The 26,833-nt window shown below is 40.9% G+C and overlaps 2 protein-coding genes across 2 annotated transcripts in view; one reads left to right on the forward strand and one right to left on the reverse strand.

Moving 5' to 3' along the window:
• cabp4 (calcium binding protein 4) overlaps positions 1-10,539 on the forward strand; it is a 27,213-nt gene extending 16,674 nt beyond the window's left edge. Inside the window, exons 7-9 of the mRNA XM_071504157.1 lie at positions 3,126-3,235; positions 4,755-4,902; positions 7,226-10,539. Of these exons, the coding sequence (XP_071360258.1) occupies positions 3,126-3,235; positions 4,755-4,902; positions 7,226-7,254 (287 nt within the window). The 3' untranslated portion in view covers positions 7,255-10,539. The remainder of the gene's footprint in view (positions 1-3,125; positions 3,236-4,754; positions 4,903-7,225) is intronic.
• lonrf1 (LON peptidase N-terminal domain and ring finger 1) lies at positions 8,471-21,600 on the reverse strand. The gene is made up of 12 exons (XM_071504156.1): positions 20,866-21,600; positions 17,686-17,804; positions 16,540-16,662; positions 13,944-14,141; positions 13,607-13,820; positions 13,174-13,279; positions 12,936-13,050; positions 12,684-12,805; positions 12,386-12,544; positions 12,115-12,277; positions 11,790-11,942; positions 8,471-10,340 (listed from the first exon to the last, which is right to left on the reverse strand). Exons 1-12 carry the CDS (start codon positions 21,458-21,460, stop codon positions 10,182-10,184), a joined length of 2,226 nt encoding a protein of 741 aa, XP_071360257.1. The 5' UTR covers positions 21,461-21,600; the 3' UTR covers positions 8,471-10,181.
• Between the last annotated feature and the right edge of the window lie 5,233 nt (positions 21,601-26,833).

Here is a 26,833-nt window from a genome sequence, read left to right on the forward strand (position 1 = left end):
GCATGAGCGTGTTGCTCCCTGCACTAAGGACATTCACAAACTTTTCACTGACAAGCATGGCATTCAGGCATTGCTACTAGCTTTACAACTGAAACTATTTTTACGCCACTATATTTTAGAGGGAATTATTATACCTTTACTCCATATTTGAAAAAAACCCTTGAAAATCACTCTGGATCTAAAGGAGGAGGTTAAAATTTTAGACATAAATTGCTTTCTCTTTTAGCTGAGGTTAAAGCTACAAGTGTTTTTAAGGACAGAAATTTAAGAGAGATTTGTTATTGGCTCAAATGAAGGCTCTCCCATAGAGTGTAAAACCATGGGTAAATCCCACTGCACATCACAGGCTACTGTCTTCTGACTCCTTTCAGGAAGCATCTAATTATTGAGTGCACAAAGACAGATCTCTCTCCAAAAGCATCGTGCCAGGGTGAGCTGGCAACAGCATAAGTTTTGATCATAGAAACAGTCAGATTTCTTTGTACTAATGGCTGGAGGAAAGTCAGTGTTTGAGATAAGGGACACTAGCGCTGAAAAGCGGACTGCTTTGATTCATAAGAGGCTGTTGTGGATGGAGCTCCTGTGCCCTGTACAGTGTGTATAACTGTGGGAAGTGAACCTAACTCCAAACACTCTTTTTCAGGGCCCAAGCCCATAGGTGCTGGCCTATCACAAGCAAATTGAACTGTCAACCTGTAACAACTCCATGCACTTTATGTGGTGTGATGGAGGCTCTGGGCATTGGGACTGATCCATTCTAGCCCATCTGTAGATGGATGTTTACAAGACACATCAGAGTACCGATTTGTGTAATGTCATTCTGTCCAGGGGAAATCCTGATAGGATATGAGGGTTTCACAAGTGTGAAGAGATCAATGGAGGGACAGCCACATTCCTTTTTTTTATGACGTATCAGTTCATGTGAGACAGCTGAACCACCTCTGAAGTTTTCTCATTTGGAGGACACCCAGGGGTACCACCACATAACTGGCTGACATCATATCCAGCAGGTGCATCACAGATTTGACTGTCGCCACTGTGCAAGATACAATGCATAACAGGAGTGAAACAAACACCTCTATCCTCGCAGGGGACAGTTTCGCGTTCATGCTGGCTGAATACAAATGCACTCCCAGATAGATGATCGACTGGGAGGGTAGTGGTGGGCTTTTTTGCACCAGCTTTTGGATTAATTGATGCAAACCAGTAACTGGGGCTGATGCATTCCAGTACATGCTTTAGGGTGAGCATGTGGAACAGCCTCTTCGTGATAGATTTGTTGAAGAGGGACAGATCGAGAATGCGTGTCATGCCTCCTGTTTTCTTTGAGACCAAGAAGTAATAACAATTATAACCCTCAATCTCCTCGCCTGGTGGAACTCTAGAGATCACACCACCTCTCTAGATGTTCATTGGCTGTCTCCCCTGTGGTGTGAGCTGAGTTTTTGCTCAACACAGCACTTGGGAGAGCAGAACCTAAATCATGTCGTAGGGAGAAACTGAAATGGGTCAGACCATGTGCGGGCTGGGCACTGGCTCTTAGTGCAGGTGTGGCGAGAAACAAGCAGTCTGGATCCTGCAGGTGTTGGTTGAGGACAGTGCAGCGGGTGAAGCAGTGGAGCAGGCTGAGATGCAGCGAGAGCAGTGACTGAAGGACATCTTGGCCTAGGATAGGAGTTCATGGGGTTCTGCCAGGAGGCCTGGGAATGCTGAGACTGCAATGCAGCATGGCTCCATGATGTGTGATCCTGATCCTGGACTGCACCACTGCTGTGGCTGACCAGAGAGCCAGAATCGCTGCTGTGGCCTTGCCAATTTCATCAGCTCAGAGGGGAGAGCACTGGACTGAGATGCAAAGGGGGAAAGAGACAAATAGAACAGCCACTGCTGTCTGAGCAGCACACTGGTGGGCACGGTTGGTGGGGCAGGTGATGACCTGGTCCAAGGGAGACAGCAGCGTTGGTTGCCTTTTGCTGAAAAAATCTTGCTTTTGGCAGCAAGATGGAAGTCAGGCTAGGTTAAAGAGATGAGATGTTTGCAGACGTGCCTCTTCAGGTAGGGACAAAGAGCTGGGAAACGCAGCCACACAGGGAGACATCTACTCTACTGCTATCTGTGGTAGGTGTCACCCAACATGTCATTAGGGGCATTAGGGGTGCAGGATACTCCAGTGGTAGCGGGAAAATCTTTTGTTGAGCTGCTCTCCTAATGATATCCAGGAGAAAGGGGGCTACATCCTGCTCCGCCAGATGAGTCTTGTTTGCAGACTCCATGTCCAGTGAGAACCAGGAGGAGAGCCGGCAATGGAAGGACCTGAGTCAGGGTGCCCTTGCCCTGCGCAGCCCTGAACCACCAGGCTGGAATGAGGGGATAGACACGGTGTCCAGTGCCCTCTTGACGGTGAAGCTAGCATGCTTCATCCTTCTGTCATCATCATGAACTCTTCTTCCTACTTAAACGCCACAAAGGGTACTCGCTGCTGTTCCTCCACCGTAAGCAAATGTGCACAGTAACATGCACGTGGGGAGTGAGGCCTTGTTGCAGGCTGAGGCATGATTCACAGCAAACATGGAGGTCGAAGTCCATGATGTAACCAGAATGGCAGCAGGGGCAGAGACAGACACCACTGCACCAGGGCGCAAAAGAAGATCCTCACCTCTGAGAAAAGCCCTATAGCAACAGCGTTAAGTCTATACAAAATAAAACCCACAGAGTAACATTATAATTTATTTGGCATCGCTTTTTCCCTGAACACAGCTGCCTGCTATGGCCGAAAACAACACTATGACAGCAGTGACAGTGAACCAAAAAAAATAATGCCAGCTAAACAATGAGCTGAAACTCACAACAAAGCCCTGTAAGGCCAGGGGAGCTGCAGGTTCATCACTATGAGTGACAATTGTCACTCTGTCATTGTTAATATAAAATATTGTATAGGATCTGAATACTTCTTCCACCACTGCCTCTAGGTAGATAATTACACACACTGTAGTCGTCACAATGTCCTCTGACATCTTAATGCTTAATGCATGAATCCATATGTGAAGCAGAGACACTCAAGGAGGCACAGAAGTTATTACTTGGAAGTCAACCTGTGCATATGCCACTTGTGTGTATTTCTACAGGGGGTGGTCACGTAGATTTTGATGATTTCTGCGAACTAATGGGGCCAAGAATGCTGGCTGAGACGGCTCATATGGTTGGGCTAAAGGAACTCCGCTGTGCCTTCAGACAGGTAAGAGGTTCCCAGTTAGAAACTCTGAAGAAGTCTAACTTCAAGCAAGTGAATGTGGCCTGCTGCTATGACCGTACTTAGAGGTGTGCTCAGGACCTTTCCTTAGAGAATGCCAAGAGTATATGGCTGAGGGAAGAGGGCTAGCTGAATGTGAATGAAGAAAGTGGTCTGAGGGGGGGAAAAAAAAAATTCATATTTTGATAAGGTTTTTATATAGACACTATATTCTATTCTTCTTTGTCTCGCCTCTTCATTTGTGCTCATTAGCCATGCCCACTTTGTTTGGAATTTTGTGGTGTCTCACAGGTCTGGAGGAAATATCTATTGAGTTGCTGCCTTTGACGTCAGTACAGAGGCAGGTACACAAGCAGGAAGGCAGTGATTTGATTGTCCCCGTAAGCCAAGCCCCAGTGTGCTCTAGTCTCTAACCAGGCAAAACAAATGTGGTGATGTTGTTATTTATAAGCACAGATTCACACACACCTGGGTTCAGCCATTTAATACATTACAGTATGATAGGTTTTCAATGGGAACTGCAAAACAGACAACACTGAGGAAGTGTTCTTAATGGTTAGAACTGAAAACATAATGGATTGTAAAATAATGTATAAGTTTAGCCTCATGCAGTTAGTTTTTTGCTCGTCTGAAAAGTGTGTGTGTGGGAGGGGGGGGGGGCATTTGGGTTGTAAGAGAAGTTATTTGTGTCATTGAAGTGATGGCAAATCAATATTTAATTTAAAAAACAGTTGGACTTCGAAATACCACACAGTGTACCATCGTGCACTTCGAAATTTATTATGAGCTCTAAAGCTAATTCTGTCAGTTAAACAGCCCAACATTGACTAATTCTGAACTGTACTTGTATTGCAGTGAGTTATGTATATCCATCTCTTCCTGAACCAGCCGGGATCCTTGATAAATCAATCAAAGCCTGTAGGCAAGATATTAAAAGAATCATTCACTTGCATATATATTGTGAGAATTTTTTCGTCACTCATGCGTCATGATCAGGTCCTAAGTAATGCTGACAAAGGCTAGAAATTCACATATTGTGATGTTTGAATCTTAGGAATAAATAATTCTACTATGTCTAAACAGAGATCTCTGCAACTTCTGTGCATAGTCTACTTTCTGAACAAATGAAAATACAGTTTTGACTCATCCCAAATCAGCCTTATAGTCACTTCAAAAGTGACCTCACTTGAACACTAACACCTCATGATTCAGCATCTGAAGACTAAAATTATTTTCAGGCTTCTAGGGACCTTGTGCAGTCATGTTACTATATACATATGAAATTTTTTGTCTGGTTCAATCTAATTCTCTTAATACCTTTCCCGCCCTCTATTTCTGTCTTTCCCCTCCATCCTCATGCATTGAATGTGTCCACTCCATATTAGCCCACAAACATGCACTGTCTTTGTGTCACCTATAATTTTCTTCACCTTTGACCTATTTATTACTCACTACATGTTTGTGTCCACATCTTCTTGTTCTCCATTAACCCTACACGTTGTAGTTTGACTGTGATGGCGATGGAAAGATCACGTTTGATGAGCTGAAGGAGGGCATGAAGACCCTCCTGGGGGAGAAGCTGAAGAAAGGCGAGCTGGAGGAAATCCTTGGCGATATTGACCTCAACAAAGATGGCAACATTGACTTTGATGGTAAGCGCTTAGGGACTTGGGGGGAGAAATGTGTTGGAGGAGAGACTGAGAAAACACTGAGACAGCGGGCGAGGTGGTGTGCATTCGTGATTTCCAACTAATACAAGTTGCCGGAAGGTACGAGGAAAGTCCAATAATTCCCAAGTAAATTCAACTAACTCATTTAAAAATATAAATTGCAATTTTATTTAAATAATGTGTTAAAGAGAAAAATAAACAACCAAACGGAAGCTTTAGATCTAAAGTAAATTTAAAACATCAAGCAAGCAGCTGACATATCTAGAGGTATTTATAAGCAGTTGAAAGATAGCTAGCTAAAAATAACGAATGCGACATGTTTTCGTAGCAAACAACATAAATTTACTTAACTTTAGTTTACTGAGATGTCAACAGGACATGTCATAGGTCAAGCTGACAGTGAAGTTTCAGAGCGTCCTCCGCTGGCTATTACATCTGTTGCCAAGGGAAAAGTCAACTTGTCCGGTCGCCAGTGGCTAGTGCTTGAACAGAAGCTACATCATCTGTTTCAACAGCCAGTGTTTGAATTTTGAATAAAAAGTGAGCCCTACTGTTTTTAAATATATTAACAAGTCGTCCGTTGATGCATTCACGTCATAAATCATGACATTTCTCTTTCCTACGACATTAGGCGCTTTTAACAATAAAAAGTATTGATATCGCTATTGATATTGGAGATCCTGGCCAAGGCATTGAATTTAAACTTAATTCTGTTGTTTCCCCCACCTCTGTGTTTCGCTAACCCAAGTGTAGTTGTTCCAATATAAAATCGACCAAAACACTGGTAATTTAAAAATATGTAAAAATATCAAGTCAATTATAATAAATAGAATCGAGGTCCATACAATAACATCCAGTTCATTATCCATTCCCATTTGGAACATGTAGGGTGTGGGGTTGATGAAGGGATGCTTAAGCTCATCTGATAGAGCTGGAATAACAGGAGCAAACCAGAGAAGGACAAAGCAGAGGGGTCAGTGAATGGGTTTATGATGAACGGGACAGAAGGAGAAAATTGGTTAAAAATGTGGCAAGGAAAGGGTTAGATGGGAAAGGAGGATTGGTTAAGTCAAGGTGGGTTGGTTGGAAGGGCCAGTCTAATCTAATCAGTAGTGCATTAAGCCAATCAATACGCATGCCTGGACACCTGTCACGTTACACACAAAGAACATACACCGTTGGACAGCTCAAGGACTTTGCAGAAATTACATTACCATGTGTTACCTCACAAGCAAATAAACAATACAATGGGACACACACACACACACACACACACACATATGTTGACGTGCACATGTGCAAGCGCCATCAGCACCACATGGATGATAGTGTGATTATAGGCTGCTTAGAGGTGTGATCCTGTTTGTCTTGTCTCAGCAGTCCATTCAATTACAATTATTGGGAACATATGAATAGGCATGTCAGTCTTAGAAGGGATCAATAAGCAGGGGCTTCTCATTCTCATCAATTAGCCCCCAGGGCAGCATTTGGCTGTATCTGTCCAGTTTAGCCATGTGTAGAATAGCCTACAAGGCACCTGGCCAACAGGCATCCACAGCAGCTACTGTGGCAGGTCAGACGACTGGGACAGGATTGCTGCTCCGCTCGGTTTACTTCTTTTTATAGAAAATGGTTAGAGGAGTACCTCAAGGGGATAATGTTAATGGGTTAATCTGGAATTAAGCTTTAGTACTCAGTGAATCAATAGAATCACACCAACAATCAGAAGTCTTTCAGAGTAAAGTGCTTCAGGAAGACTATGGGAAATGGAAGACATGATTGATTGGATGGATTTAGTGAAACCTGCCTCAAGCTATCTGCAACTGGGTTCCATTGACAGCACACATCAATAGCTGTCTTGATTGACAAGTGAAACCATGATAATAGATACAGCGAACTAGAACAAGAGGTAATCAAAGTGATTACTGGTTACAAGAAGAGATAAACACAGCCTGGAAACTGGCAGTTAGCATATTGGAGTTGTTAACCTCTTAAATCTAGGAGCAGGTTTAATCCCTGCCCTGAAAACTCAACAAAATAAAACTGGCACATTTAAAATTTCAACTTAAATACTCCTGCATCCTTTTCTTTGATTAATGACCCCATCACCACTTCAGTTTTTCATTAACTTGGTGTCAATGGAAACATTTTTGCTATTACATCACGCCGTGAGCTGTGCTGATTTCCACTACAATTCCATGTGGGCTGATAATGATGTGGCTGAATCCCATGCTGTCCTTTATGATATTAGAGTGTCATTAGTCCTTATCAGTGGATCTGCTGCTGTCTCCGTCTCCCTCCACAGAGTTTGTTATGATGCTTTCTGCACGATGACCTCTGATGGAAGATGATGGAGCAAACAACACTGGATTCATGAGCTGTGTACCAATTTGTGACGACTGTCCCCTTCCTGCTATTGTAATTCTTTTCCTGTGGCATTGTATATTTGAAATGTCTGAATGTAAAAAACACATGTAATAGAGTCAATAAAGAGATGTGTCTATATTTTCATAATAAAAGTTGAGGTTGAGTAAGTGCCGAGGGTAAAGGGTGAGTTATGAAACACTGGATGTAACATGAATGCTGCGCTGTTGCCTCCTTGTGGCTCAGACGTGTACAGACTTCTCAAGCCTCTAAAACGATCTACATTTGTATTCTATGCAATTTAGATTTTAACTTTGGAGTCATGTGGGACTGTATTATATCTAAACTTATTGCATGTAAATGGGTTAAAGGTCATGGAAACATATTTTCTAAATCAGCATCTTTAGTAATAGGATCCTTAATGAACAAGTTGTTTTCTGCCCTAGTTACAACACTCATGATTACTTTGAATTTGAAACTTCTTAATTCCTTTTTGTTGTTGTTGTTGTTGTTGTTGTTGTTGAATCAGAGTCTGGCTGGGTGAGCTTTAAGGTGAGCTGTATTGAGGTGAAAGTACGCTTATATACACTCACTGAGCAGTAGGATCTAATATCCTTATACTGAGTATGGCATCCCTTTGCCCTCAAAACAGCCTCAATTCTTCATGGCATGGATTCCACAAGATATTGGAAATGCTGCTTTAAGATACTGGTCCATGTCATGATTGCATTACATAATTAATTTTCTGCAGATTTGTCAGCTGCACATTCATGCTCCGATTCTACCACATCCCAAATGCGTTCTGCTGGATTCAGACCTGGTAACTGGAGAGGCCACTGAAGTACACTGAACTCAATGTTGTGTACATGAAATCAGTTTGAGACCACTTTCGCTTTGTGACATTGTGCAGTATCATGCTGATAGTAGCTATTAGAAGATTTTAAATTGCAGCCATAAAGGGATGCACACGGTCAGCAATAATACTCAGGCTGCAGCATTCAAACAGTGACTGGGTTAAGGGATTAAAAGTGTGCCAAGAAAACATTCCCCACACCGCTTAACTTGTTTATGATTGCATGAATAAGCAGGTGTGCAGATGCTCTAATGTTCTATTGGAGAGTGTATACTATATTGCTAAAAAATGTCTTCTATTTAATTTGAGAAACAATGAACAGTGAGGCAGAAGTTGAAAAAGAGGTGCATTTTTTATTGAAAACGGATAACTTAAAACATCTGAGCAAAAAGCAAAATCTGTCCAAAAAGCCTTTTTACAAACGATTTACATACAACAGCCATGACTTGAATTTTTTGAGATTTTTGTATACACATCTTGAACACATGGAGCCTCAAACTAACTGAGAAGGGAAGAAATACAATTAAAACATACTTCATACTATGGCAAAAAGGAATGGTAACCAAGCCAGTGCATTGTGTTCTTCAAATCACAATGCAAAATGGTGTAAGGCAAATGCAGTCCCCTGACTGAAGCACTGCAGGTACTCTCTCCTCCAAGCAGACAGAGCAGCTTTGAATGAAGAATAATGCTAACCCATTTGCGGTATACATGCTGTTTTGTGTTGATTTGTCATTATATTGCAAGACTCCCTCAAAATTTCTCATACAAACACATGGTCAGAATGTACAAATATATTTTATCTTATAAATTAATTCAGTTTAAGTTAATTAAATGGGAAGCTGAATCATTTGGTTTTGAGGAGAGACAAATAATACAACAACAGAACCACCAACTCTAAACACTTTAATTTCAAATCCTCACACTCCAGCAGGATCTCCAAAGGTCCATGATAAACAAAGCTTTTGGAAGATAGGGTCTACTAACTGTGAGAGGAAGAAAAGCGTTTAAAAAGCATAGAACCAAGATGAGACTTCATGGCCATGACTGTTCCTCCAAACTCATGTTAGGAGGAGGCACGCAACGGCCGATCACTGCATGACAATGTGGAAGAAGCTGCAAGTGAAAAAGATGGAAGAAACACAGATTGTCTCATTCTTTAAGCAAAAAATGTCCTCAGCCAGCATTTAGAGGCAGCGATGGAAGTTGTGCACAGTAAGCATGTAGGAGAAGTGAATAAGAAGAAAACTTGATGCTCGGAAGAGATCGATTATCACTTTCATCATATGCTGGTACACATGCACCAGCCTTTAGCGGCACGTGGTTGTGCAAGTTTTAAGTTCTGAGTGGTTCCCCTAAACCATATTAAATTACATCTTGCTATCACTTTTTGAACTTTCAGCATTTAGGATTTTGTCGCCTAATCTCATCTCCATATGTACATAAATCTTACAGCCAAGAGACAAAACAAAAAAGTCTTCCTTTACAGGGACGCAATACAAACTGTAATAGACTCTCTTCACCTCAGCTACGCAAGTTCTGTCTTTAATACAGGGACACTCAAAGGTGGTTCTTAGGTGTACTTCTCTCTGTTGTGGTCTTCAACAGCATCACAAAATATTAATGAAGTGGAATAGTAACTGCTCTGTTCACTTCAACAACATCCTTCAAGGAAGTTCTTGAGAAAATGAACTACATTAAGAACAAGAGCAGATGAGAATAGTAGATGTCATATATGTCTTATTTTCTAAATAATTTTTGACATTCACAAACAAATAGTGTGCTTCCTTGGACGTATCCCTGAGGTGGTTTGGCCATATCTCTAGTTTCAGTGATCCACAGTTCAAGGATGTTTTAGCTTTGCTCTGCTCTTGTGTAAGATTAAAACTAACAGGAGTAAAATGAGAGGTCTTATAGCTGGAGAAACCAAGGTTTCAAGGATCAGATGGGTGTAGGAACAAAAGCTGGTTAAATGTTGATACAAGGTTGGTTGAATGTTGTTTAATAGTCCAATGGATGTTTCTGGTGGTGAGAAGAGGAAGCTCTAGTTGCTGGGGATGCTTTGCAGATATGTGAGGATGTGCTGGATCTTCACCAGGCGTTCTTTGAGGCTGGTCATAGAGAGGACAGAGAGCTGGTAGCGAGGGTCAATAGGCAGGACAGCCAGCAGCCACCAGCAGCAAGCTGGACCATTGGGAGTTGCCTGGAAGAGAGGAGGAAAAACAGAACTATTGCTTACTCACTATTGCTTATTTTTCAAGACCCCATAATATCACTTCTGTGATAATCTTTCAGCCAAACTAAAAATTTATGTGTAGTGAGTATCACACAGCAGAGGCCATGTATCAATACTCTGGACTTTCAACGTATTGAGTGAATTAAAACAACGCCAATTATGACAATCAATACGTTTGTAGCTACTCATTTTAAATGTACTAGTATTATATACTCAGCCCTACAACTGTGTAATGAGTTAAAACATAAATGGCTTTTTACATTAATCTGCCAGAGGAATGCATGTCTGTGAGTAACACGGCAGAAGAAAATCCCTGTTTCTAGGAGATAAAGAACCAGAGCCAGTTACAAAATGTGCTTAACACTTACAAGAATTTGAAGTGAATGATGTTTACTGTGTCTGTGCTACATTTTACTTTAAGACCAATGCACTAGCTGTTACCCAAAGTAATGTTGTATTTCTCCCTAGTACAAAAATGTTCACAAGTTACATAACAGCACCAAAACTCAGGATTCAATGCTTTGCTTTCTTAGTGCGTGTGCTTGTGGTAGTATTGGGGATTCTCTTCATGACGCTTCTCTGACGCAACATGGTCAGTGGGATTAAGTACGAAGCACCCATAAAGCTCTTTAGCCTATATTGTCAATGGACTCCGCCCCATGGCTGTCATAAGAGCAGAGCTGTAATCCCTTTCAGCGCTGCAGACTACAGGCTCCAAGCTTGAGCCAGAGCTGAGCTCAGATAACAACTGTGTTCCGGTATTAAGACCTCCGTGCCACGTGAATCCGTGGTAATGTGGGTTTCCCCAAAAGAAAAGCGTGTCATGAGATGATCCAATTTCAGCTGAAGAATTTTGAGTGTCTAGCTATGTCAAATAAAGTAATGAAAGCTTTACTAACCCTGCAGTATTTTGAAGAAAATTACTTCTTCCACAGAGCTCAGCTGATACTGGTTCTGATAATAATAACAATCAAATAATATAGAGTGGTGTCCCTTTGCTTATCTCCATATCGTGACAACCACATGTACTGACAGCAGACTATGCACCACCGTCTGCTTAGCTGCCAACTCACTGCTGCAGAGTATCTTTATCTTTTCGTATTAGTTATTATAATACAGCCAGGTATCAGGGCAAATTCATTATCAGAGACATAAAAAATGTATTTTATTTGCTTAACCAAGCTCAAATATCAGTGCATATATTTGCCCTTATTAACTGACTCTGACTCGAGCAGCTACACACCTGCTACAGACTAATGCTATTATGCTTTTAATGCTTTAACGTCGTGTGAAATGAAGCCTAAACTCCTTAAAGAATCTATAATCATTTCCATAGTCCTCAGGAAAGCTAACTTGGGCAGGGATTGGTTAAATTCTACAAGATGGCAGCAGAGGGACAATGTGCTGGATGTTTACCTGGATGTCAGCTTCTTGTTCTGGCATGGGTCCAAAGTGCTGCAGGATCTGGTTGTGGAAGCGGATCTTGAGGTTCTGGAACCAGACCCGGGCCTGCTCATACACTGCATCATGCAGCTCTTGTAATCTCTCTAGCTCATCACTGTCCTCCACCTAACAGGCAAGAGTCAGTCAATTAATACACCAGTCACAGACACCCCATCAAAACCTGAGGTTTTTAAAATATAGTATTTGAGTGGAGAATGATTATAAAAGCACAACATACTGTAGGTAATGATAGTGAAGATAGATGATTCATTCAAATGATAGTCATTGTGGTTCTTACCCTAGTATCCTCCAAGTGTTCGATGTCAGCAGTGCTGTAACCATCTTTCATTCCTCTGGACAAGACCCGGAAGCGTTTTCCTCCGATCGTGTCCACTACTGATCGTCCGTCAGGGAGGAAATGGACACTCCTGATGATCAGCATACAGCCATGATCTGCAAACCTGCATTGATGGACATGATGGTTCATTTTGACTTTCTGCAGAGCTATTAACATCCTCTGATATTGTAAATCATGCAAATCTATGCCATGATTGTGCTTGTGTGCTTACCCTTTCTGAGGATCATTAATACACATCCCGAACTGCCGAGTGCCTGTCTCCATGCAGCGGCGAATCATGAGGCGGTAACGTGGCTCAAAGACATGCAGGGGGCAAGGCACGGTGGGGTAAGCCATGGTGCACACAAAGATAGGCACATTCTTTGTCAGACTGCACAGGGGACAAGAAGTAGATAAGCACTTTAGACCCTTTGAACCGCTTTGAATCTTTTGCATACAGAAAATCTGATGATGAACACTGGGAAAAGAAACTGGCGAAAATAATGCGAATGAAGGGAAAGCCTGCTTACTCAGAAAGTTCTCTGGTCTCTTCTAGATGAGTTTTAGTCCTCTCTGCATACTCCTGACTCAAATACTGTTTGATCAGCGTGTCCAAGACAGTTGTCACCATGTACTTCCTACATGCTAGATACTGGAGAGGGCAGGATGCAAGTTAATGATTAATACCGGAGGCAGGGAATACATATTTTTGTCTAGCACTTGAAAAGCTACAAAAGACAATTAAAATCCATAAGCAACAGCTGCCAAGACTGGTCTCTCACCTCTTTCAAACTCTCTTTACAGAGGGGACACTGGGATGTATGGTCCAAACAGCGTTCCAGGCAGTTTTTACAGAAGGTGTGGCCACAGGGTGTGGTCACAGGCTCATAAAACAACCTGTATTGATCGCAGAGATGCAACAATCAACTGGTTGTTTTGAAGCTTTGGTCATTTACAAGCGTACACTGTAAGCTGTATGTAACATTTACGGGAAATGTGTGTGTGGCCTAGTGTCCTTACCTCATGCAGAGAGAGCACTCTAAGTCATTAGGGTCCAGCAGATCCTTAGGAACACTTCTGCAGGTTTTAGCTTTGGCAGCCGGCTGTTTGGAGCCTTTCGCAACACCTAAAGTCAAAGGAGAAAACGCTTTTTAGAATTAATTTTATTGACAAAAGCATTACCTCTGACAGATATGGTGCTTATCGGGTTATTTACTATGGTGTAGGGAGATAAAATGTGTTTATTAATAATTTAGAGTAATAGAGTAAAGTATACACAGTTTAAGTGTCCATTTAAGTTTATGGTTATGCACCATTAGTAGCATTATATCTTTTGAGCTTTGATATAAGACATTACTATGATAACAGAAGCAAAAGGAATTTGATTTGGAAATTAAAATATAATACATAGGGAAGACCAGAAAGCAGTACAATGAAGGGCTTGGCAACTGACCTTGTTTTTTATGTTTGCTACTTCCACTGTCCACGACACAGGGCTCTGTGTCTGACACTGACAACTTCCTCTTCAGCAGGCTCCCCTTCTCCTGGTCCCCCAGCTGAGGAGCAGAGCAAACTCTCTTCAGACCCTCCTCACCACAACTAGAGCCATGCATCCGAAGAGAATGAGCTCGGCTCAGACCAGGACGCTCCAGACTTTCCCAGCGTTTCTGGATGATGACATAAGACAAAGAGTAAGAAGATGACGAAGGTGCCTTAATGATGTGGCAACAACTGCACTGAATCAATCCATAAATATATTAATACAGTATTATTACTCAATAGGGTAATACCTCCTGGTTGTCTTGATGGTGGTGTGCAGAGGCCGCTCGGATCTGGTGTGGATGTTGTCTTTGGACTGGGCTCTGGGGTTGAACTTGGGCATCAGCCAGGAGGGTTTTGCTGCGCAAATGAGGCGACGTGTTCTGCGTTGTTTCCCTCAGGCCAACCTTTACATTCTCATCAGCCGGTGAGAGCAGGTCACAGAGGATCTGTAAAAAGCACCTCAGATTGTCAGCAAAGCAGAACTGCTGAACAGGAAAACACAGAAAGTTTCATTGAAGTCAGTGTCACCAAAGACAATTAATGCAATTCTGACACCCTGGTAGTCTCGTGGATAAGGCATTTATCACATAACCAAAACAGCTTTTCTCCTGAAAGAACACCTAGTAGCGTTTAGCAGCCATGGCTACCATTGTTAGTATTACTGTTGATGATGAAATGCTATCACCCTGTACATGAACCTCACGTCTTCACATTTGAGAGGCACAAATTATGTTTGAAAAATGTTTGGGTGATGTAGGTGTAGTGTAAAAAAGAAGTGCTCCAAAAATGTGTTAAATCAATATGTTTTGGAAATTTCCAAAGTTCGAAACATACAGTGTGTGATGAAGGAACGAGGGACTTTCTGTTATACAACAGGATTATTGACAAAAGATTAAACTTCACAATACTGTAAATCCAACTATATAACCATGATCAAGAGAAGAGAAAGCTAACTTTGCACAACTTAGTGTAAGAACAGATATCAGGATGACCTTGATGTAACCTCAGTGTATATGAACCAGTGGCAGAGAACATCTAATACATCCACATCCAACATCCTTTCTTTCCAGTCCAGTAAAACTATGAGGGCCTGAACCTCAGCCTCTGAACTACAGATCATTTTAAACACGAGTAGCTTGTGTTGTACTGAAACATCTAACAGACTCATTCATTCATTCTCACGCAACTCTTACTGGCTAGATACCGTGCAAAGATTTTAGTGTCTTTGTTTCAGCATATTTACTCTTGTTTCAGTTCAAGTGTAATTATATAGGAGATTTTAAAAGGTTTCATTTTATGTCGAAGATTCTTGTATGCTTTTTAAATCTCTGAGTGAGGGAAATAAGAATGGAGGCTGTCATTTTTATTAATTAGCTGTTTTCATTGCTGTTTCATTTTCATTACATGGGTACTGGAAAGTGTGATTACAGGCTGCACAAACATGATTTGACATTCTACTGATGCACACTGTCTGGCTCCCACACTTTTTTTTAGACTCATGTCTAGTCTAGGCATCTAGTCAGTCAAGATGCCAACACAACCGGCACAATCAATTTCACACACTTTTTACCAAAAGAAAACCAGAGCTGACTAATGTGATTACATATGCTTCCTTATACAATGATGATTCAGAAATGATTACACAAAACTTGAGCAGCCTTAGCAAGTGAATCTTACAGAGTTTCATCCCGAAATGGCAACAAATTGTCATGCTATTCTGACATTTGTATGTAGCACTGGATACATGAATCAATTTTTTGTTTCTTATGTAACTATGAAGCTGTGGTCTGTCTATCAAGTGGTACTAATGTCATTACAGACCGAGTCACAGGACCAGATCCGCTAACAACTTATGCAATTCCATGACAGATGATCCAGATAGAAGGAATAGGCAATGTTCATGTCTGAGAAAATAGAAGTACACATTTTAAATTATTTACTTAAAAAAAAAAGACCTATTCATTTACTTTACTGTGTACTTTCTTATATGTAACCACTATGTATGGCTGTAGCCTAGTAAGTAACTCCGTTAATCAGGTTTGTCTATAAATTGAAGGTGACAAATGCTCATCAGATTTTATCAGAACCTGAAATGAGGATTTCAAATGATGACAAAAATTAAAAAAAAAATCTTCACCTCCAAGAAGCCGGCAAATGTTTAATGCTTCTACTTTCCAAACATGCTACCGACATAGAACTCATTTTTCATGTTTCCCTCAATCAACTGTTTTATGGACTGACGAGATGTTCTTTCCGCGATTTAAATAAACTGACTTCGATCATTATGGATGAGCAGTGAGTACCGTGGCCATTTTAAGTAATATTGGACGGAACATTTCAGAAACCTTTTCTATATGTAGAGGACAATGCACAATGTAAAGCCTATTAAACCAGAGGTCTATAAAACAACATCTCCACCTTGCTGCCAGTTAAACTGTTTATTTAGTCATTGAGCTGAAGTGGGATTTTAAGATCCATGCCATGAAAAGAGACAGGTTCCATTAAGTCAGTGTAGGATAACAGCTGCAGATGTTAGTTATAAAAACAGAACAAATGACTTTGTGCAACAAAGATCATCATGGGAGAGCTTTACATTCCTGGCTATTCAATCAAAGAGCTGGAGCACCCACACATCTCAATTCCTTGACGTCATGTTAAAGCAGTAAGAGTTCCACTTAAATCTTTGGCTTACAGTGTATTGAGTCTAGCTCCTCCAGCCTGCGTGCATAAAACACCGTGTGACCTAAGCTCAGCTGACAGCCAATCTTCAGAACGCCAACATATTTTGTCTCTTTCTTATCTCACACTGGCAACAGACTAATCCCAACTCCTTTATTCTCTCACCTTTTCCACTTGTCTTTTAGCACAGGGGAAGTCCTCGTCCACAGCCAGGCAGTGGAGGAAGACTTGGAGAGACTCATCCACCTGGCCCATCTCGTGCAGCACCATGGCTTTCCTAAACAAAGCCTGAAAGGGCAGAAAGGAGCATCAGAAAATGAGCAATTTCACGTCTGTACCAGCATTTATGTTTGCATTGGGTATTCACTGTCATGCTTAGTCTATTTAAGTACAGTGTACACAAAAAGAACAATCCACTTTAAAACAGTCAGACAGAACACATATTACAGTTGCAGTTTTTTCAAAATGCAATGTTTCTATTCTTGTCAACAAATCAATATGGATTGATTATGCAAGTGCTTTTACATGATATACTTTCCACCACAACCAGATATCTGATTCTGTTGTAACTGATGTAATAGTCACTAATGGCTTTGACCTTAATCACTGCATTCTCAGTTGTGGTCTAGAAAACATTCAGATGCTCTTCATGATACTCTTTCATTACTCATCTATTTAAGAGATACCCTTTTCTTCAACACTAAAATAGCAGGAGGTTGTTAAAAATATGCCTTGTAAACAAACAAACACATCACCACAAAAAAAAATTGGATTATGAATCTGTGAATTCTGTGGCCAAATCATGCACCCAAAATCAAGTTTTTAACCATTTTTATTCTATAACAAAACAAATGAATGAATAAACATGATGATGAACTGAAATGACCCACAATTTACAGGTCAGTGACTTGTAACTATAAACCATTGAGACAACCAACAAGGTGCTCCCTGTCTGTGGCTTTGAGGGCAGCAGTCTTAAAATACACCTTTTCTAAGTAATGGCCTGTTGACCAATATATCAGCACAGACTGACTGACAGATTAAACACATGCCAGACTCTAATTAGTAAAGGCAGGTGTGTGAGCATATGTACACAACCTGGCAATGCCACCATCCATGTGGAACAAACAAAAAGCCTGCCATTAGATCTGGTGTAATCACAGCTGACATTAATTTTCCTTTCATCAAACATTTTGACTAATAACAACCAAATGCCTGCACAGGAGACATTTTCAATACAAACTTGAATTTATGTAACATTTTTACATTTCAAAAGCAATCTAATAAATCACTGCAGTATCAGTGACCTACTTCAGCAGAACAGCTGGACCCGGGACAAAACTCGGTGTCCTCCAAAGCTAGACGGTACTGCTTGAGAGCCGAGTATGCCTCCGCTCGAGACAGTCGTGCCACCGCTGTCATCTCTGAATCTGCAAAAGACGGGAGGAGATAGAGAGGGGAAGCACAGCATTCTAGGTCAAATGCGGATCATTCACTGTGGCTTATTTTCATGTCATAAAAACATCAAATTGTCAATAATTTAAGGGGGAAAACCTACAACATTTTCTGTTTGCATAGGGAGGTAGCATTTGCCTCAACAGTACAATTAAAAAATCTGTCATTTCCAAGTCATACATTACATAACCACATGACAAACAGATGATTCATTAACGCACTTCTGTACAATGCAAATGAAAATAAGTTGCATAAGCCTGGAAGAGGGTTTCCCATTTCTATTCCCCATAGTGGCTGAATCTAAAAAGGGACACAAGAATTTCAGATCTTAGCCAAAAACTACCAACAACAAATTGAAGTACTGAAAAAGAATCTCTGCTTCTTGGTGGTGGCAGCAGCATTTTATGGTACGACTGCCCTCTAGAAAGGCAGCAGACAATATTTGGAAACCTAAGGCCTAAACTTTAAACACTTTCAGGAATAGCTAACTTATAAATAAAATGAAAGTATGAACATGAACATGGCAATTTATTCTTTAAAATGCAGGTTGCACTACAACCAGATATGTGGCATTCCTCTCATTACCCAACCGTGTCAATCTGCTGTGCGTAAGGCCTTTTGAAACAGACTGTCCTACAGACATTACTGACTAATGGATTCTGTTTATAGACTATGGTGCATTTAATCAAATGTTCAGTCAGCCAAACTTTCTTCATGGACTGAGTTGCACATGGCATGTCATCAATCCCAGTGATGCATTACCTTTCACAGAGACACATGGGATGTAGATCATTTTTCTGATGTTTGGCAGATGCTAATGTGAACAGGACCACAGGTAGTTTGTCTAGTCATCATATCAGTGAATAGTGCCTAATTATCTGGAAGTTTCTGCCCTGCCTCTTAGGTTGTCTGCAGTACTGAGGGCCAGTGCTGTCAAAAGCAGGTGGTATGACTGCATCACTCCCACTCCCTACAGTTTTATCAGTCTGCGTCCCCAACCCAATGTGAAGTGACAGTTTTTCTTGTAGGAAGGTGGTAGACCAGTTATGCTCATATGTCCTCAGGTTATGCAGTCCATTGCTTTTGTCCACATGAGACCCACAATGCAGAAACACAGGATTATGTGTTATGTTTTTACAGCCTGTCTGCAATCAATCTGTCCTTAGGTAGATAAAACAACAAAATGTCACACAATATAAACACGTAGATAAGTAATTCCACTTAAACCCCACACTTTGGCCAGACAGTACTTTAGGGCTGCAGCTAACAATCATTATAATTATCATATCATAATCAATGAATCATTTAATCTATGAAATGTCAGAAAAAAGAGTAATTATAATTATTTCCCAGAGTCCAAGGTAACGAACTGCTTGTTTTGCCCAACCAGCAGTCCAAAGTCCAAAGACAGTAATTTTATTCTCATTAAATGATAAGATGATATTAAAACTAGTAAATCCTGACATTTGAAAGTAATACATTTTAGACATTTTCACTTAAAAAATTACTTTAACAATTAATCTGTTATCAAAATTCTTGTTACCCAGGAGTTTCACAAACTATCCTGCCGGCCATGTTTGAGTAACAGGGGTCAACAGGGGCACAACAAGGTTACATATATTATTACATCACTTGACCCAAATACCATGGATGTCTCCATGAGCTCTCATAACTAAGGTGAAGGTCCAGAACAATTTTTCCAGCCACATTGTCAGACTACAAGGACATTACATAGTGATTTCTAGATGTCCGAACTGCTGCACAATTGGATTCATAATCAAGACTATATGAAATCAATAATTTAATAAGGCTTTTTTTTTTTTATGCACTACAAGTGCATAAAATAACTGTAAAAAAAGAAGACACAATGGCTCCCTCCTGCATGATTTAAAGTAATTTGGGAGTTAGTGGTTATGAGGGAAAAAACTATATCATTTCTCTTGCAGGGCAGTGCCTTACCCACAATGCAACATACCATTACAGTTCTTATTTATGGTTACTAGTGTCATGAAGGCCGGCCATGATAGTCACAATACTTTTAATCCCTTTATAAAAATACTCAGTTTATGATATTATACAAAGAAAAGCAGCAAATATTCTCTTTGAGGGGCTGAAGTATACAAATACATAGGATTTTTTCAAGATTTGTCAAGACAGTCAACTAATCACTTCACAGAATCACAAGCTGAAACCACCAAACCTTTGGAATTTTAGCTCAATTCAATGATATATCAATGATCAAAATGTTGTCAAGTTATAACTTCTGTCAAACAACTGATCAATTCACTGACTCATTGCATCAGGTCTTGCTATCTCATTCACTTCACCTATGCAAACTTTTTAAGGTAATGGATTTGAACCAGCCTTTCAGGCACAAACCTCCCGTATCCCAAGTTTGTTATCTACACATCATATGCCACAAAACTTCCATGTTTTCTCCATTACATAATGTCAGGGCCTGTTACAAAAGCTAACTCATGGCCTTACAGAGTGTCTATCTATGCAGACCCCCTGCCTGTCCCTGCCTCCTAAACTGACCCACAAATGGTGTATTCATCCCCTTTTAAAACATTTATGAAACACTGGCTCGTAGCAGCCATAACAATTACAAAATACAAATGCCCTCCCCCTTTTTTAAGTTACAAAACTGCCCCAATATGTGTCACGACCTGCCTTATGCAACTTGCACCGAGCGCGCATGCTCAGCTGGTGAAATTTCGTAAGCACGACCTGCCCCGATTACACGACATTCAATGGGAGGAGACTGGCACCGCAGCCAGCACATGCAATGCTGGACATAGCTTTTCAAAAATGTTGGTCAGTGGAACTCGGGATTCACTGGCAACAAATACTTCACAGTATCACATTCAAGCATATCCCCATAATTTCTTCACAGGGTGGGTTATACAGCGCCTCAACATACACGGGACGGTGCTATCGGCCCGACTGAGAGTGCGCAGCGGCAGACACACTGCCAGGAAACACCTCTCTCCTCCTGTCAACATGGATGTGTAAGGTTATGCTAACAACACTTACCACTGTTGATAACGTCGGTGGCTAGCGACACGGCCTCTTGGTAGCGTTTTTTCCTGCACAGCTCGTCCGCTTCGCATAGTGTTTTCGATTTTTTTAGTTCGTCGGGGAACCATTTATCTAAAAGTCCGCATAAAATTACATTGGCTTTCTCCTCGCCCCCCACAGCTTCGCTGCACAGTTTACATTTGGAGAGCAGCCGTCGTTGTAAACACCTCTTACAGTACGTGTGTCCACAGGCTACGGTCACAGGTTCACCGAGAAACCTGTGACAGCTGGGACAGTCAAACACATCGTCCCCACGACTGTCCCCACGCCGGCCCGAAAGTGCGTCTGGCCCGGCCGCTTTCCTCTTAAAGTTGCGCAGGATACAGTCCACGAAAGTGCTCAGCTGTTCGGGTCGCACAGGGCCGTACCGCATAGCCACTGAAAACCAGTCGATGGCTTCTTTGAGGCAGTTTTCCGAGGCCAGCGCGTTGGCTTTCTGTAGAATAAGTTGATGGTGGTCCTCCTCTTCCGAGACGTCGTCCGAGTCAGCTCCGCCGATGAAGAAGGCGCTCCTCTCCTCCGCGTCCTCCACTTGCGGTTGGAGCGACATTATGGCGTCTAAAAAAACAAGAAATAAGTGTTATGTAGACTTGGGTTTTCATCTGTTAACCCGTTTATACATTTCTGTAGCTGCCGCGGTCCATCACAGAGCAGTGAACGGACTTTCCCATAGACACCCGTTTGTTACATAAAAAGCACAGTCACGTGAACAGCAGACTCGGGCCGTGATTGGTCAAAACGTCCCGGTTACAAAACCTGCGTTGTGAAGTTTCATAACTACGGAAAGGACATCGTGAAGTTGACGAACTGTACCGGATCACAGCGATCTCCTTTGAACCCGGCTCCTCTGCTCTTACATTCCCTCAGACTGGATCATAAAACAATTAAAAAAAAAAAAAAAAGTATACATATTACATAACTCAGTACGTTTTTGAAAGCTGTCTGAAGTCTTTCCCTGAAAACCGCTTTATAACTGGTTGTATAGCACCTTCTAAGTCCCAATTTTATGTAATTTATTTGATCTTACCTAGCTGTGTCTATCCTCTAAAATATTTTATTAATACTTTATAGCAATTCTTTCTAAGTCGCCATGACATATTCTTTTCCTGCAAGTAGCAAATTATGCATATAAAATCTGTGCAATAGGCCTACTCCAAGGATGGATTACCACCCTGGCATAGTGGGCAGCTGCCCAGGGGCCCCAAAAAGCCCTGCGTTTACTCTACTCTACTTATGTGTACATAATCTGATCTCTTGGAAATTTGTTAGAGTTTCCACCATCGAACCATGCTGAGTCCTCCACACTCCATCTTGCGGGCTCAGTCTGTGATACAAAATCTAGTTATAAGACCTCAACTGTTTTCATAGAGGAATTGTAAGGCCGCAACCAACAATTATTTTCATTATCAATACATCTGACAATTATTTTCTTTAATAATTGATTGATTGTTCAGTATATAAAATGTCAGAAGATAAGGAAAACTGCACATCATTATTCCCAGTGGCCCAACTGGAGGTCGGTAAGGGGCCCAACAACAAATTTTAGTCCCATGGCCTCTGCAGATGTTAATGCAAACATGCAATTCTCTCCATGGATTGACTTATTGACTTATAAATGAGTGTGTATTTATTGTTGCGATGCATATCAGGTTAACAACATTTAACATAAATTATTTTGCTTCTGAGATCAGGCCAGAGCCCTGTGTTTTCAATTACGCTCAGCTGCAGAGCACACAAAATACCTGTTTATAACTCAGACCCTCCTCTTGCACATGTGTGAATATATCCCTGCATTTTAAAGCTCAAAGATGACTGTTCAGGCCTATCATTTTGCCATGTATTTCAGTCCACCCCATCCACCTTTTCAAACCCAGTGTTGCTTAACACAAGGTATGCTTTCCGCAGATCTGCTTTCACGCCATGTTGCTCTGTCTGTCACCTCCAATCATCACCTGTCATCTCCCGAAGCCAGGCCCACCGCTGGTCTCCAACCACTGTGGTGCTTTTTACAACCCAGAAGCTTAAGATAGTAACATGTCAGATATAAAGTGAAAATTACTAAAGCATATGACCCTACAAGAAGATGATGGTGTCTCAGTGCTGCTGCAGACCTTTGAAGTAATCCACCAGCAGGTCGAGGATACAAGTAAATTTAAATTTTTTCTTCTCTTTTGAAAAAAAAAAATTTTTAAACAGCCTTTCAATCACACACACACACACACACACACACACACACACACACACACACACACATACACACACACACACACACACACACACACACACACATAACACAGATTTAACTTTTTTTTTTTTTTTTAAACATGAACTGCACTAAATAGCATTGTGACTTGCAAGATGACAGTAATGCGTTTGACTTCCATGAAACAGGATCCTTTTGTCACTGATTTGTTGTGACAAAAACAACTCTGGTCTTAAGGAAACACATGATGTGCTGCGTGTCACATTTTTTTGAGAATTCTGTGATAATTACAAACCGGAAAAGAAAGCATGAAATTTGATGCAAGAAAATCAAAACAGTGCTGTTACAACATTATAGTGTCAAACATTGCCCAGCAGAAAAACAAACCAAATAACAAAAACAACAAAGGAGTGTTGTGCAGCATCAAAAGCTCTACACGATGTTTATTAAATATGTCCAATGGGTTTTAGCCTTCAAGATTATCTGCACACAGGTTTAGGGAGTTCTAGAGTAGTTTTTGGTGAGTCCTAACCTTAAGCCAGGCATACTGTCAATAATGTCAAGTTGTGAAAAAAATGATCATTGTTTCTACCATTGCTGCAGCTCATTCATCTATTCATTAATATATGCATTAATTCTGCATTTTTTGGAGAAACTTTGGAAACATGTTTGCATAATGTAGTTGAGGTTGAATGAGGCCAAACAGGGTGTGAACATGACTTTTGTGTATTGTGATGCGACACTTCCCCCTAGTGGTCAAAGTGGGCCATTACTCTAATAAGACACGGGCAAAAGGGTGATATTGAAAATTGTTCATAAAAGAAGAGGCACATGACATAAAAATTAAATAACAGAAAGGACAACTGGAAAAAAAATAAACGAAATACATAATATAATAGTAATATATTGTTTGCACAGTGAAAGTATAAGTTTCTGTGTCTTATGTACAAAAACAAGCAAGAAAAAAGAAAGAAAGGAAAAAATAATCTTTTTAATAGGCTTTACCTGTTTCTTGACAGAAGAAGAGTTACAAGTGCTGGTCATATAATTAGAATATCATGAAAAAGTTGATTTATTTTAGTAATTCCATTCAAAAAGTGAAACTTGTATAATGTATACATTCATTCCACACAGACCGATATATTTCAAGTGTTTATTTCTTTTAATTTTGATGATTATAACTGACAACTAGGCTAATGAAAACCACAAATTCAGTATCTCAGAAAATTTGAATATTGTGAAAAGGTTCAATATTGAAGACACCGGGTGCCACACTCTCATCAGCTTTTAACACCAATTAACTCAAAACACCTGCAAAGGCCTTTAAATGGTCTCTCAGTCTAGTTCTGTAGGCTACACAATCATGGGGTAGACTGCTGACTTGACAGTTGTCCAAAAGACGACCATTGACACCTTGCACAAGGAGGGCAAGACACAAAAGGTCATTGCTAAAGAGGCTGGCTGTTCACAGGGCTCTGTGTCCAAGCACATTAATAGAGAGGCGAAGGGAAGGAAAAGATGTGGTAGAAAAAAGTGTACAAGCAATCGGGATAACCGCACCCTGGAGAGGATTGTGAAACAAAACCCATTCAAAAATGTGGGGGAGATTCACAAAGAGCGGACTGCAGCTGGAGTCAGCGCTTCAAGAACCACCACGCACAGACGTATGCAAGACATGGGTTTCAGCTGTCGCATTCCTTGGGTCAAGCCACTCTTGAACAAGAGACAGCATCAGAAGCGTCTCGCCTGGGCTAAAGACAAAAAGGACTGGACTGCTGCTGAGTGGTCCAAAGTTATGTTCTCTGATGAAAGTAAATTTTGCATTTCCTTTGGAAATCAAGGTCCCAGAGTCTGGAGGACGAGAGGAGAGGCACAGAATCCATGTTGCTTGAGGTCCAGTGTAAAGTTTCCACAGTCAGTGATGGTTTGGGGTGCCATGTCATCTGCTGGTGTTGGTCCACTGTGTTGTGTCTGAGGTCCAAGGTCAACGCAGCCGTCTACCAAGAAGTTTTAGAGCACTCCATGCTTCCTGCTGCTGACCAACTTTATGGAGATGCAGATTTCATTTTCCAACAGGACTTGGCACCTGCACACAGTGCCAAAGCTACCAGTACCTGGTTTAAGGACCATGGTATCCCTGTTCTTAACTGGCCAGCAAACTCGCCTGACCTTAACCCCATAGAAAATCTATGGGGTATTGTGAAGAGGAAGATGCGATACGCCAGACCCAACAATGCAGAAGAGCTAAAGGCCACTATCAGAGCAACCTGGGCTCTCATAACACCTGAGCAGTGCCACAGACTGATCGACTCCATGCCACGCCGCATTGCTGCAGTAATTCAGGCAAAAGGAGCCCCAACCAAGTATCGAGTGCTGTACATGCTCATACTTTTCATGTTCATACTTTTCAGTTGGCCAACATTTCTAAAAATCATTTTTTTGTATTGGTCTTAAGTAATATTCTAATTTTCTGAGATAATCATATTTATGATCATCAAAATTAAAAGAAATAAACATTTGAAATATATCAGTCTGTGTGTTATGAATGAATATAATATACAAGTTTCACTTTTTGAATGGAAGTAATGAAATAAATCAACTTTTTCATGATATTCTAATTATATGACCAGCACCTGTATTTCCTTACACGTGTGACCCACTAGCTCTCTAACTCACTGTATTTCAATTTTGAGTTTCAGAAGATGTTCGTACAATTTAATTGTAGAAAAAAATAACTTACTTCTGTGATTTTGTGGCATATGTAAAACACTGATTTCAAAAACATGCACAAATTATCCAATGAATATTTTGCACAGAGGATATGTTCTTGTTGCCTTGGTGTATTATGTGACTTTTATGTGATTAATGGAGCATAAACCCAGTAAACAAAGGGGCAGAGGACTGCACAGAGTACTGTAGAGTGGGGGACCAAACTAATCTCAATCCATACAACCACCAGAGGGCAGAGTTGTACTGTGTAAAACAGAAAAAAAAATGTGTCTTAATATAAGTTCAGTGACCCCTTGTGTTTGGTCTGAGACACTTCAATAAGGTATCAACTGGATGTGTCCAGTGCGTTTAGCTCTCGTGAGCCACACAGGTTAAATAATAGTTGAAGGATGACAGATGGACACCTTGAGCCAGAGACATTTGCAGGTTTCAGTGGGGCTCAACTCATGATGTAAGGACTTTACAACGATGGCCATTTGGTAAAAAAAACCAAACAAAAACAAAAAAACACAGTACACCCAAAAATGTCTTTGTGTCCTCCCTTTTCACCCCTGCAGACCTTCTTCAGTTAATGATCCTGCTTGTGTCTCTGTTGAAAATGGAGAGTGAGCATCTCTTTCCCTTTGTTTCTATCATGCCACATGGGATGTAGATTTGAGCCTGGGACACAAATGATTAGGTTATTAAAACAACTAAAAAGTTTTTGTTTGCACTCACATATCTAAGTATACACCAGCCTGATTTTCCGAAGGGTGGACAGCCAGACAGATCAGCTTTTTCCCACTTAAAACCCTTACTTGCAGTCTCTGGAATCTCCGGAACATCGAGATATGTTGAGAAACGACATGAGGTCAACTGTAGAAACTCTGTGTGACTGAATGCTCTGTCATTGTTCATGTTGACTCTTAAAATACGACATTATCGCGATGACATACCGTTTCTGTTGCCACAACAAAACCACAAGTGATCCATCAGAACATGCCAGTCTGC

Source organism: Trachinotus anak, unplaced genomic scaffold, assembly GCF_046630095.1.
Source record: "Trachinotus anak isolate AG129_WGS33_773 ecotype Australia unplaced genomic scaffold, CSIRO_AGI_Tana_v1 ptg000019l, whole genome shotgun sequence".
Taxonomy (NCBI): domain Eukaryota; kingdom Metazoa; phylum Chordata; class Actinopteri; order Carangiformes; family Carangidae; genus Trachinotus; species Trachinotus anak.